The sequence below is a fragment of the Microtus oregoni genome, unplaced genomic scaffold (genome assembly GCF_018167655.1).
Source record: "Microtus oregoni isolate MIOR12 unplaced genomic scaffold, Mior012 000028F_ref0000031, whole genome shotgun sequence".
Classification (NCBI taxonomy): domain Eukaryota; kingdom Metazoa; phylum Chordata; class Mammalia; order Rodentia; family Cricetidae; genus Microtus; species Microtus oregoni.
In genome coordinates, this window is record NW_024543087.1 from 28,047,428 (window position 1) to 28,061,006 (window position 13,579).

At 37.5% G+C, this 13,579-nt stretch overlaps 1 protein-coding gene across 4 annotated transcripts in view; it reads left to right on the forward strand.

Moving 5' to 3' along the window:
- Positions 1-13,579, forward strand: part of Trpc1 (transient receptor potential cation channel subfamily C member 1) — a 53,862-nt gene that overhangs the window by 35,633 nt on the left and 4,650 nt on the right. For all 4 annotated transcript variants that reach the window (XM_041677495.1, XM_041677492.1, XM_041677494.1 and 1 more), the window contains 5 exons: positions 1,317-1,512; positions 3,724-4,060; positions 5,931-6,070; positions 7,606-7,749; positions 12,339-12,514. In XM_041677495.1, coding sequence (XP_041533429.1) covers positions 1,317-1,512; positions 3,724-4,060; positions 5,931-6,070; positions 7,606-7,749; positions 12,339-12,514 — 993 coding nt within the window. The remainder of the gene's footprint in view (positions 1-1,316; positions 1,513-3,723; positions 4,061-5,930; positions 6,071-7,605; positions 7,750-12,338; positions 12,515-13,579) is intronic.

Genomic DNA, 13,579 nt, shown 5'->3' on the forward strand with positions numbered 1-13,579 from the left:
TATACTTTGGTGAACTCATAAAATGAGGATAGGGCATGGCGGCACACACCTTTAATCCCAGCTCTTGGGAGGCAGAGCTCACTTTTGTGAGTTCCCAGGCCAGCCTTGTCTACCCAGTGATTCCAGGCAGCCAGGGCTACAAAGTGAGACCCTGTCTTTAAAAACAAAAGCAAAACAAAATGGGACAAAATCCTCATGAAGTCATATTTAAGGAACAATATCTTTGCTCATCACTATACAGCCACTTAATTGTCCTGTAATCTATTAGAGATTAAACAGTTTAATAAATTATATATTTTTCTCTAGCAGTCTATTAAATATTCATTTAAAAATGAGATGCCTTTGCAATAACACCTTTGATGCATGTTTCCATCTGCATTTATATTCCTAAACCAAAAGGCATGTAATATAATAAATATTTCATTTGCTGAAGAACTAATTGTTGAACAACAATTACTCACAGGTTATGGAGTAATGCAAAGAATGAGAAAAATGTTGCCTTTAAGGAAAAGTTGTGAATTTTAAGTCTAGCTACATATAGCCAGTTCACAGGAATTTTTGCCATGTGCAAAGACTAAGCAGCCTTCCTGTTCACCTTGCTTTTTACATGAGGGGAAAAGCTAAAGAAAATTATTTTCTAAAATCCAGCCTCTGATTCATGACTCATAGTTGTTTGTAATATACTTATTTTTGTTTAGCTGAGTTATAAATTTAATATAATTTATATTTAATAAATAATTATGTACTAAAACATCTTCATTTCTCATAAATTATATTAAGTACAGTTTTTATAAATAAGTCAAAGACAGAGGTAAGGTTTGGAAACTAGCACTTCTGAAGAGAGTTCCTTGGGATATGCCATTGTGAATTTCACTCAAGTGAACACTTTAAATGAGTCACAATACTTAATCAGTATTAGAAGTAGTGTGTACATTGTGGATTATTGAAGTTACTGTAGGTAAAAATCAACTAATAATATCAAAAATGTTGCTTATATGAATAATGTCAAGGGAAATTTTAGCCATCTTACAGAGAACGAGAGAAGTGAGTTAGGTGAAAAAATTGACCAAGTTTTATAAGCATTTCTCAGGGTATCAATATAGTAAGTATACTGTGTTCATCTGAAATCATCAGTGTGGGCACAGGAAGCTTATTTCTCCACAGCTGTGGAGACTCCTGTGACTGTGGCAGGAAGCGAGCAGATCTTCTGTGGCCCTGTCAGAATTTAAAGATTATTGAGTAAAGTAATTTCTAGTGGTGTAATCTCATTGGGCAGTGGGAATGACATTCCTAATAGTAGACTATGCATTTTATAGGAATGATTATGAAGAGCTAGCCCGTCAGTGCAAAATGTTTGCTAAAGATTTGCTTGCACAAGCCCGGAATTCACGTGAACTGGAAGTTATACTAAACCATACATCTAGTGATGAGCCTCTTGACAAACGGGGACTACTAGAAGAAAGAATGAATTTAAGTCGTCTAAAACTTGCTATCAAATATAACCAAAAGGAGGTATGAAGGTTTCTGCGATATATCTAAATTATTTTCTTTACCTTTATTTTGTTTATTGTTTGGTTCTCAAATAAAATAAAAAAGTTGTAACAATATAGAACACATTCATAACTCAACAATGTATATACAACTTGAAGGAAGGGCCATGCTAGCATCTGAAAATAGAAGTAGATACTGTTTGTAGGGTGGTCCCTTGGAACTCTGGGGTGTGACCATTAGCCGGGACCATGAATAGCATGGTCTCAGATGGGTGCTCAGAAAGTGGAGCTCCTGAGAACTCAAAACTGAAACCTGAGAAGAGCACGGTGATTACAGTAGGCAGTGAGGCCATGGGCCAAGAAGCAGCTAAGGGCTGACTGGTGTGTTTTCGTGTGTCTGTGTTTCTTGAGCTGTGTTCTGGCTGCTGCTAAAAGTGGTTTGGGAAGAAAGACTTTCATTCCCAGGCATCTCACTGGAATCCAACAGAAAAATGGGGGATGAAGTAAGGGACTGCAGGGACAGCTGAGTGGTTAGGAACATAGCCTAGCGGACCGAGGTTCATCTTCCAGCACCCAAATGGCTGCTCACAACTGTCTCTAACTCCAGGTTCAGGGTGTCCAGTGCACTCTTCTGGTCTCTGTGGGCACCAAGCACACACTGGTACATAGACATACATGCAAGCAAAGTGTTTATACACATAAAAAATTAAAGAATGACATAAATCATTGCTAAAATGAGTATAGTTATATTAGAAAAATTCTTGATAAGCATGATAGGATGCTGTGCAGTTGTTTTTTTTATTGCAGGCTAAAATTCTGTGAATTAGATTCCTGAACTATCAAGATAAATCTTTTTTTTTTTGTTTTTGCTTTTCAAGACAGGGTTTCTCTGTATATCCCTGACTGTCCTGGAACTTGCTCTGTAGACCAAGCTGACCTTGAAATTCAGATATTCACCTGCCTCTATCTCCTGAGTGCTGGAATTAAAGGCGTGTGCCACCAAAATCTTTTAAAAATATAATATTCACAAAATGCTATTTTACATTACTTGAATAATATGATTATACTTTAGTAATATGAAATCTGATTATGTTATATTAGAAAATGTTGCCATTTAAATTTGTAAGCTAAGAAACTCTGTGTAACTTGTACAAATTAACTTCTGTACTTGAACTAGCATTTTGCTCTTATTTGAGATTTTCTTCTCACGTGAAATTCAACATTAGCCAAGTTTAAGAGTATCTTATTTTTAAGGGGCTGGAGTAGTGGCTCAGTGATTTAGAGCACTTGTTGCTGAGGACACCTGGTTCAATTCCCAAAACCCACATGGTGGTTCACAAACATCTGATGCATTGTTCTTACCTCTGTGAATACCATGTATGTAATGGTGCACATACATATGTGTAGGTAAAACAGACATACACATAAATAAAGCTGAAAAATGGTTTTTAAGAGAGTATTTTTAGTGGCTCAGGCCTGTAATCCCAGCTGCTGAGGCAGGAAGATCACAAGCCAAGAGCCAGCCTGGTCTGAGGGCGCAGCTGCAGCTGAGTGGTAGAGCTTGTCTACCACGTGCAAGGCCTAGCTTCAGTCCTCAGCACTACAGTCAGTGTCTCTGACGTAGTTTAAGTTCCTCCCAGGACTTTCATGAAGTGTGCAGAGATCTAATACATGGACCACTCTTTGTCATGCCATCTGAGGTTCTCACAACCCAGAAGCTGAAGCCAACACTTTCTCAAAGATTAGTTAGTGCTGTCTCTGTGGACTTCATAGTAACATATACATACTGTTTGTCTTTGTACTGGTTTGTAAAGGCTCTTGATAGTCTTTAAATGTGATCAGCTCAATGCAGTAGGTTGCTAATATTTTTGATCCCTAAAATGGCATTGCGCTGTGAATAAGGTGGTATACTAAGAATTTGATGCTTAATCTTCACTAGTTTATGAGGAGCTACTATTGCTATCCAGATATTAGAGATGAGGACTGGGAAGCTTAGAGAGCTTGAAAACTTACTCATAGTTATCTAGTCTGTGTTAGAGTTTGAATTCGAACTGTGTAATGGGGCTCCATAGTCTATGCTATGAGCCTCTATACTCTTAGTTATAAAAGGAAAAGGACATATTACAGTATGTAAGGTATTTTCATCTCATGTTAAGACTGAATATCATCCAGTTACTATTTAAAGGTTTTATTTCCCTTTTTTGTTTTTTATGTTTCTGTATGTCCTTTTCAGTTTGTCTCCCAGTCAAATTGCCAGCAGTTCCTGAACACCGTTTGGTTTGGACAGATGTCAGGTTACCGCCGTAAGCCCACCTGTAAGAAGATAATGACTGTTTTGACAGTTGGCATCTTCTGGCCAGTTTTGTCTCTATGTTATTTGATAGCTCCCAAATCTCAATTTGGCAGAATCATTCACACACCTTTTATGAAATTTATTATTCATGGAGCATCATATTTCACATTCTTGCTGTTACTAAATCTGTACTCACTAGTCTACAATGAAGACAAGAAAAATACAATGGGCCCAGCCCTTGAGAGAATAGACTACCTTCTCATACTATGGATTATTGGTAAGTGTCAAGTGACTTTGAAAGATTTGCCTTGTTATTTAATATTCCTTGCTTTGTGACATTATGAACATGGAGTTCAATTTGCAATTTTGTCTTTTGTCACAGGTAAAATATGAACATTTATTTATTTATTTCATGATCATTTATCTAATACTTTTTCTTTTTCAAGACAGGGTTTCTCTGAGCTTTTCCTGGAACTAGCTCTTGTAGACCAGGCTGGCCTTGAACTCACAGAGATGCGCCTGCCTCTACCTGCTGAGTGCTGAGATTAAAGGTGTGTGCCACCACCACCCAGTTTATCTCATACTATTATGAAGGTTAATGTTCCTGATTTTATAACTTTGTATTCCTTAAATACATGAAATTTAAAACTACTTGGATTTGTTTACCTTCCTGCTTAAGAAGCTTCTCTACCTGGTGGAATTTTTCAATTTCCTCTTACACAGTAGTGTACTTGTGTAAATAGAGGCTAGCAATAAACCCTGGGTATTTTTCCTTAGGAATATCCACCTTATTTCTCACTGAGGGGTAGGACTTGGTGATTAGACCATGCTGGCTGGTCAGCAGGCCCTTGTGATCCTCCTGTTTCTGCTGTTGGTATTACATGTGTATGCTGCCATACCTGGCTTTGTGTGAGTGCTAGGACTCTAACTCAAATCATCATGCTTACACATAACTGAGCTTTGCAGCTTGTAGGTTAGAAGTTTATTTTTAAAAATTGTATTTATGTGTACATGTATGCATGTACATGCACAGGTGCCAAAAGTCACAGTTGGATGAATGTGTTGCTCAGTTGTTCTCCACCTTGTTTTTTGAGACAGGTCGCTCACAGAACCTGGATTTCACCAATGTGGACAAGCTGGCTCTAGGGATCTGCCCGTCTTGGCCTCCACAGCACTAGGGTTACTGGTGTATGCTGATGCACTTGGCTTTTTATGTCTGTGCTGGCGATCTGAACTCACTTCCCCAATCTTGCATGGCAAGCAATTTGTCCTTAGCCCTAAAAATCATTTATTCTTGGACTATGTTAATGATTATTAAGCAGAAAGTATAATTTTTTATGAGTGAATGCTCTTTTGTATATGGCATATATTTTTTTAGGTATCTTAAAACTTAAATTTCACTTTCAGACATCTTAACAACTATTTTGTTTCATTGTATCAGTGGTTTTATTACTAAGAATTTACCAAGTTTTGTAGTTATAATTCACTTTATATTATAAAGTTGTTGTTTACATTGAGATTAAAAGAGCTCCCTTGTGACTCAGTCTGTAGGTCAGTTATTTGTCATGGAAATATAAGCTCTGAAGAAATGATAAGAGTTAGCCCTGCTTGGTGCGGTGCATGGCCTTTAATCCCATCACTCGGGAGGCAGAGGCAGGCAGATCCCATGAGTTCGAGGCCAGCCTCGTCTACAAAGTGAGTTGCAGCGCAATCTCCAAAAGCGACAGAGAAAGCCTGTCATGAAAAACAAAAAAACAAAAAACAAACAAAAAAGGAAATGATAAGAGTTTGAAATAATAAATGTTTTTATTTTCTAAAAGACATTTTATGAGTTTTACATATTTAATAAATGTTTACATGACATTCTTCAGGGATTAACTGTCCTGGACCTTGTTGTTTTGGTGGAAAAGTAAGGGATTGTGTAGATCCTTATTGCTTATTTGTGGTCTTTTAGAGAATTCCTTTATTTTTTTTTTCTTTCAAATTTTAAAAGCTTTTCACTAAAAGGCTCTTCTTCTCCCTCCTGCCCCCTAGCTCTAGTGCCTTTGTAATACAGCTATAGTTAACCCAAGTGTTATAAACACTTGCTCTTCAAGTATTATTTAGTTTATTATTGAATTAACGAATCTGCTGTTTTACTGTTTTAGGGATGATCTGGTCGGACATTAAGAGACTCTGGTATGAAGGGCTGGAAGACTTTTTAGAAGAGTCGCGTAATCAGCTCAGCTTTGTCATGAATTCCCTCTACTTGGCAACCTTTGCCCTCAAAGTGGTGGCTCACAACAAGGTGACTGTTCACTGTCAATCAAAGATACAGACATTTATTTAAAGGACTAATATACTTAGCTATGTAACTCAGAGTTACTAGAAACCCAAATCTGTGTCTGGTGTGTTTTCATTTTAAAGCAATCTGTGTGGATCTAGTTGCTTACTTTTTCAGTAGTTTGAGTGGTTTACCTTTTCAGTGATGGTTACCTGCTATATGTTGGGTCCTATGGTTGGTGTTAGATGTACTGCATTTAATTTAATCCTCACAATTGATGGTTACCTACATATGCTAGATTCTGTGGTCGATGTTAGATATACTGTATCTAATTACATTCTCACAGGAATTCTTTAAGATTCTCCTTATCCTCATTTTGCAAATAAAAAAATGACTTAGAGATATTAGGCAACATACCTAAGATTATGGTGTTTTTTAAAAGGTGATTTAAATACAGATGCCAGGTATTTGCTTTCTACCAAGTGTCTTATTTCTTCATTTAGCTCATTACCATATATACTTAAGACCTCTTCTAATTTTACACTCATCAATATTTATGGTTTCTCAGAGCCAGAAAATGTAATAAACTCTATGTTAGCTATGGGGTGTCACATTTAAGGGACTAAGATATATAACATTTCATGATTTTATTTTGGCTATTTATAGATTATAGAAAGAGCAAAGTGATTCTTACCGGCTTATTTAACATCTGTTTCCTAACATGTTGGTCGGAGAGAGATTCAATGACTGAAGTGAGAAGTTTCTAAAAACAATCAAAATTGGTCATATGTAAATGAATGGCCTGATAGTTGGGTCACATTCATTTTTCAGACTAAGTTCTTTAGTTCTAGAAGTAGTTTTCTAATCCAAACAGGACACATTGAGAGTGGAAGGATGCGTGGCTAACAGTCCCACAGAACAGCTGGGACAGGGAGATGCCCCATGTCTAGCTATAACAATGCATTTTTCTACTTGAAAGAGGGGCAACTTTTGTGGTTTGCTCTAAATTCCTGAGTCAAATGTCTAGGTTTAGTATGGCATCTGATTAACTGACAGCATCCATTCTCACAATTTGTGTTATAAAATTTAAGGAAACCTGCCAATATTTCACTCATAAAAAGTGTAATAATAAGTGTTTTTTGTTTTATTTTGCTTTTTTAAAAAAAATTATTTATTTTATGTGCTTTATCTGCAGTGTGCCTTTTTGCCAGAAGAGGGCATTAGATTCCACTATAGATGATTGTGAATCACCATGTGGTTGCTGGAAATTGAACTCAGGACCTCTGGAAGAGCAGCCAGTGCTCTTAACCACTGAGCTATATATCTCTAGCCCCTAATGATAAGTTTTATGACCTGTTGTGGTTTTTTTTTTTAACAAAAGAATTTCTGGTAAATTTCTGCATATAAAGTGCTATTTCCTAGTATACGTGGAAAGCTTTTATTTGGCTAAAACATTATTTAAGTCTCCTACAAGAAGACAGTTATGATAGTTTTCTTTCAGACATTTCATATGTCTCTTCATTTTCCTGATTGACTTTGGCTTCTCTTTCTGCCTACAGTTTCATGACTTTGCTGACCGGAAGGACTGGGATGCATTCCACCCTACACTTGTAGCAGAAGGGCTTTTTGCATTTGCAAACGTTTTGAGTTACCTTCGGCTCTTTTTTATGTATACAACAAGCTCGATTTTGGGTCCACTGCAGGTAAATAAAGGTCTTAAATAATGTTTGTTACATATCACTACTATTGCATCTGATTATTCACTTCAACACTGTTCTCATGATGTTAAAACTACACTTGGGATTTGAAAATGACTAGCAAGTACTTTGCTTCTGGCTCATAAGTAATTTTCTTTCAAGAATTGAAACTTTATCAAGCTGTGGTCCAATGGCCTTTGGTTCAATCAAGCTCTGGTCCTTTCTTCATTTGCTGGCCATAGATATCCTTAAAATAATTGTTATGCTTCACAGAAAGGAGTAACAAGTTGGGTGATGATGGCACATGCCTTTAATCTCAGCAGTCAAAGAGGCAGAGGCAGACAGATCTCTGTGAGTTCAAGGCCAGCTTGGTCTACAAAGTGGGTTCCAGGACAGCTAGGGCTGTTACACAAAGAAACCCTGTCTCAACCCCCACTCCCCAAAAAAAGGAGCATCAAAAAAGTCTGTTTCTTTTACCAAAATAAAGTTCATATTTTAACTTTGAAAGATAGTTGACTTTTAATAAAAAAAAAATACTATCTATATGATTTTAATACATAGATATGTACATGTGGATTGAATAGCAATATGAACATAAAGACCAGGCTGGAAGAATGGAAATCCACTATTGTAAGGCTTTCTTTCAACTGTATACAAAGTGATATGATATCACTTAAAACTAGGCTGTGATAAGATGGGTGTCATAAACCCTAAGGCAATCTATGAAATAAAGCAGGTAGAGTTAATAAATCAACAGAGGACATGAAATGACATTTAAAATTATCAAAATAAGACAGTAAAAGAGAAAAAAGGAAAAAAGTCAAGATGAATTAAAGAGGAAGAAATAACGATAGATGTAAATAGTTCAGTGCCGCCACAGCCAGGTCTGTCACAGCTGTGCCGCATGGCCTAGTACCAATTTCTGTCTTAGTTAAGGTTTATTGTTCTTTGGGTTTTTTTTCTCTTTCTCTCTCTGATAAACACCATGACCCAAAGGAACTTGTAAAGGAAAGGGAATATTTAAGCTTAAAGTTCTACATTAAGGTCCATCATTGAAGAAAGTCAAAGCAGGAAGTCAAGGCAGAAACTTTGGAGCAGGAACTGAGGCAGAAGCCATTGGAGAATGTTAGTTCCTGATTTGTTCCTCATAAATTATTTTTTTTTGTATGCCAAAGATAAATCCTAGTTGGGACATGTATGTGCTTTTTTCATGTACTATTGAGTTTGGTTTGATAGTATTTGGGTAAAGACATTTTTCTTTTATAAATTTTATTACATTTGTTTTTTTTAATATTTTGGTGTATGGGTACTGTCTTAGTCAGTGTTTTATTGTCGTAAAGAGACACCATGACCAAGGCAACACTTATAAAAGAAAACATTTAATTAGGGGCTTGCTTACAGTGTCAGAGGGTTAGTCCATTATCAACATAGTGGGGAACATGACAACACACAAGTAGACATGACCCTGGAGCTGAGAGCTTTACATTTTGATCCACAGGCAGTAGGAACAGGGAGGGGGAGTAGGGAGAAGGCTATGAGGAGGTGGAGAGGGAGAAAGACAAGACACAGAGACAGAGACAGAGAGACAGAGACTGGGCCTGACGTGGGCTTTTGAAGGCTCAAAGCCCACTCCCAGTGATAGACCTCCAACAAGGCCTTACCTTCTAATCCATTCAAGCCGTTCCACTCTCAGTGGCCAAGCATTCAAATATGTAAGACTATGGGTGCTATTTTTATTCAGATCACCATATATGTGCATGTTCCATAGCATGTGAGTTCTACAGACCTAACTCAATTGTCTGACCAGGCAGCATGTGCCTTTATCTGCTGAGCCAGCTTACTGGCCCTTATTTTGGTAAAGCATTTTATACATTTATTGCAGGGATATTTAAGCCTATATCACTATTTTCTTATAGTCTTTGTCTGCAGTTGGCATCAGGGTGATATAAATGATATTTTTATCATTGGCCTTATAAAATGAATTAAACATTTTCCAAATTCTTCACAATGGATTTGTATTAAATTTTAGAAAACATTTCATAGTTTTTCACTGAAGTCATCTGATCCTTGTTAAGAGATTTTTATTATTGATTTAGTTTTTTCAGTGGTTATAGATCTATCCAGACTGTCTCTATCTTCATGACTTATTATTGAGGTTGTATATATCTAGGAATTTGTCTATTGGACTAACCAATTTGTTGTTCATAGTAGTATCTTATGATCACCCCATTTGCTCTCTCTCTCTCTGTCTGTCATTCTCTTACTCTTTGCCTCTTTCTTTTTTCAGTTAAAATTTATGTATGTGTTCATTTGTACGTACACATATGTATGGAGGTCTGAGGTTGATTTCACATGTCTCTCTTGATTGCCCTCCACCTTATTTTTTTAAAACAGGGTTTCTCAGTGAAGTTGATGCGCATTGACTGCCTGTATTGTGTGGCCAGTGAGCTCTGGAATCTGTCTATCTCCTTTTTCTTCCTTGCAAATGACCACACTTGGCATTTTTGCATGGTTACTGAGGATCCTCATGCTTGTGTAGGAGGCATATTATTGGTGACCCATGTCCCCAGCCCACTTTTCTCTCTCTTAGGTGTTGACGGAGGTTTCTGTCCCACCCCGTCCCACAGCTGTTCATTCCCAAAGAAACACGCAGAGGTCTGCATTAATCATAAACTGGTTGGTATATTAGCTCAGGCTTCTTAACTCTTATAACTTATATTAGCCCATAATTCTGGTTTGTGTTAGCCACGTGACTTGGTACCTTTTGCAGCGAGGCATTTCATCTTGCTTCCTCTACATATGGATGATGGCTGCAGACTGAATCTTTTCTCTTCCCAGAATTCTCCTGTTCTCATTGCCTCACCTCTACTTCCTGCCTGGTTGTCCTGCCTATACTTCCTCCCTGGCTACTGGCCAATCAGCATTTTATTAAACAAGTACAAGAAACAAACTTTTACAGTCCCTGGGCTCTGTGATCCTACTGCCTCAACCTCTGGTGCCAGAGAGCAGATGCGCTCCACCACACCCAGCTTTATTTCTATTGTTCTGACAGCCAAGAGTGTTTTTCCTCAGTCTATACTAAAATGAACTCTTTTGTAAACCTCTGTATTGATAGTTTAATTTCCTTTTTTGTTTCTTTACACTTTCATTTTTGTGATAATAACATATTTACAAAATGTCATAATGCTTATGACCTTTCCGTCCTCAAGCTGTTTACCTATCACATGCATGTTTAGTATTCCAGACAGGGCCTACTACTGTGATATCCACTGTACTCTTTTTAGTTCTGTATTATAGGAACTAACGTCAGTTTCTGGTGTTCTCCCACTGTAGTAGCTCACCTTACTATTCAAGTTGGTTACACTTATTTTTTAATTAGTTGTCTTAAGTTTTTTAAAAATTAAGATTATGTCACTGTAAGTAGTTACTTAAAAAACTCTATTTATAAATAAGTGAATAGTGCCAGATATTTTTTCAAAGGTCATTTTTCCTGAAGTTGTCAAAAGCAATTACTTTATTATTGCCTTAGCACATTTCCTGCTGACTTAGGTGTAGGATGAATTCTAATTGGTCTTAATAATAAAAACTCGGAGTCAGCTACCAGGGGTGAAAGCTGAAGGATTATGAAGCAGAGTGACCAGCCCACTTGAGAATTCTTACCTCTGCCAGTGCTCAGACCACAGGGCTGATCCTGTCCTCAGACTGACTGCTCCTCAGGCTGCACTGCTCTCCTGTCTCCACCCCCCACCCCGCCTTATATTCCTCTCTCCACCCAGCCATATTACTCCTGTCTCCACCTCTCTAGTGCTGGGATTAAAGTCTGGGATTCCGAGTGCTGGGATCACTTTTGTGTGATCTGTTTCTCTTTTAGACAGATTCAATCTTGTGTAGCCCAGGGTGGCCTTAAACTAACAGAGATCCATCTGTCCCCTGAGTCCTGAGATTAAAGGTGTGTGTCACTACTGCCTGGCTGCAAGTGGCTTAGCTTTGCATTCTAATCTTCAGGCTAGCTTTATTTGTTAAAACACATACAAAATATCACTACACTTAGGTATGATTATATTATGAATATTCACAGTCTGAATGAATGGCTTTGTTTTCCTAAGTGACCTACTAGAATTACTTCTAGTGCATTAAATAGGAAAATACATTTCTTCTCTTTCTCATATATTTTGAGGCCAGTTTGGTCTACAGAACAAGGTCCAGGACAGCCAGTGCTTCCCAGAGAAACCCTGTCTCAAACACCAAACAATCAAAACACACACACACACACACACACACAAAAAACCCACAAATATTCCAATTTTTTTTTAAAAAATCAAGATTTGTTAAAGCTACCTAATCTTCAGACACTGGAGGAGTATTAAAGGAAATAAAATTTACCTTGAATAAAGCTGGATTTGTTGGTTTTGCTTCATTTTGTTTTCCTCCAGCTGGAGTTTTGATGTTCTTAACATACTGAAATATTTCAGCCAGGTGAAATAATGGATATGACTTGTGGCTCGTGTTAGTCTTCCTTTTGATCCTGGGTAATTTTATATTAAATAAATAGTTTTCCCAACAGTTTTAATGTACACCTTGTGATATGTCTACAGATTTCGATGGGACAGATGTTACAAGATTTTGGGAAATTTCTGGGGATGTTCCTTCTTGTTCTGTTTTCCTTCACAATTGGACTGACACAACTCTATGACAAGGGATACACTTCCAAAGAGCAGAAGGACTGTGTCGGCATCTTCTGTGAACAACAGAGCAACGACACCTTTCACTCGTGAGTAGCTTCACATCTTACTAGATGGACTTTCTGCTGCTGAGTTCTGTATGGGTTAGTCATTGCATGAATAGAGCTTAAATTGATCTTTTTTCTACCCTTTCTTCTGAGACAGGGTTTCTCTGTAGCTTTAGAGCCTGTCTTGGAACTAACTTTTGTAGACCAGACTAGACTCGAACTCACAGAGATCTGCTTGCTTCTGCCTCCTGAGTGCTGGGATTAAAGGTGTGTGCCACCAAAGCCTAGCTACTTAAACTGATCTTTAAAAAAAATCCTTTTTAAATGTCTGTAAGCTTTAACAAATGCTCATTTTTCATCATCTTTACCTATAGGACCTTCAATAGTAAATCCAAGTCATTGCATGTGTCTTCTCTACTGAAGTTTGTCTGAACAGAACTCTTGACAAATTTATATTCTTAGCACTTTGGGAAGTTTCTTTTATTCATCCCATATATTAGAATGCTCAGCATTTCTGCACCCAAACTCTTAAATACCTGTAGAAGCTATTGGTTGCTATCACAGCCCAGAGCATTCATGTTTTCAACACTTCATGAGAGGTCACTAGAATTCAGAATCCTTAGACCTTAAGGGCCAGTTCCCCAGTTGATCATAAAGAATGGTACAGCCACTATAAAGTAAACAGAATACTTCCCCTCAGGTTCCTTTTCCAGTGCTGGGGATCCAGGCCAGGGTTCTGTATGTGCTAAAAAGTGCTAACCACCAGAGAGCTGCATCCCCAGTCTTATTCTCCTCAGCCTTAAATAAAATACGGATGAGTATGTACTGCATATCTGTTGTGTTCATATTGTGTGCCACAATTCTTTAGGTACTTTGTATGTCTTCCCATTTGAAGAATAAAATTTCTGGGCTAACCAGGATAAACAGGTAATAGGGATGACCATATAGGACCTTGCTGTCTGATTTGGGGCTATTGCGATACAGTCATCTGAAGGTTGAAGCAAAGGACTGGATCTAACTAGATAACCTATGAACTGCTGCGTTGAGACTAGAAAGACAGCAAAAATAAATAGATAAATAAATAAAATAGGAATAATATTTTTGAGT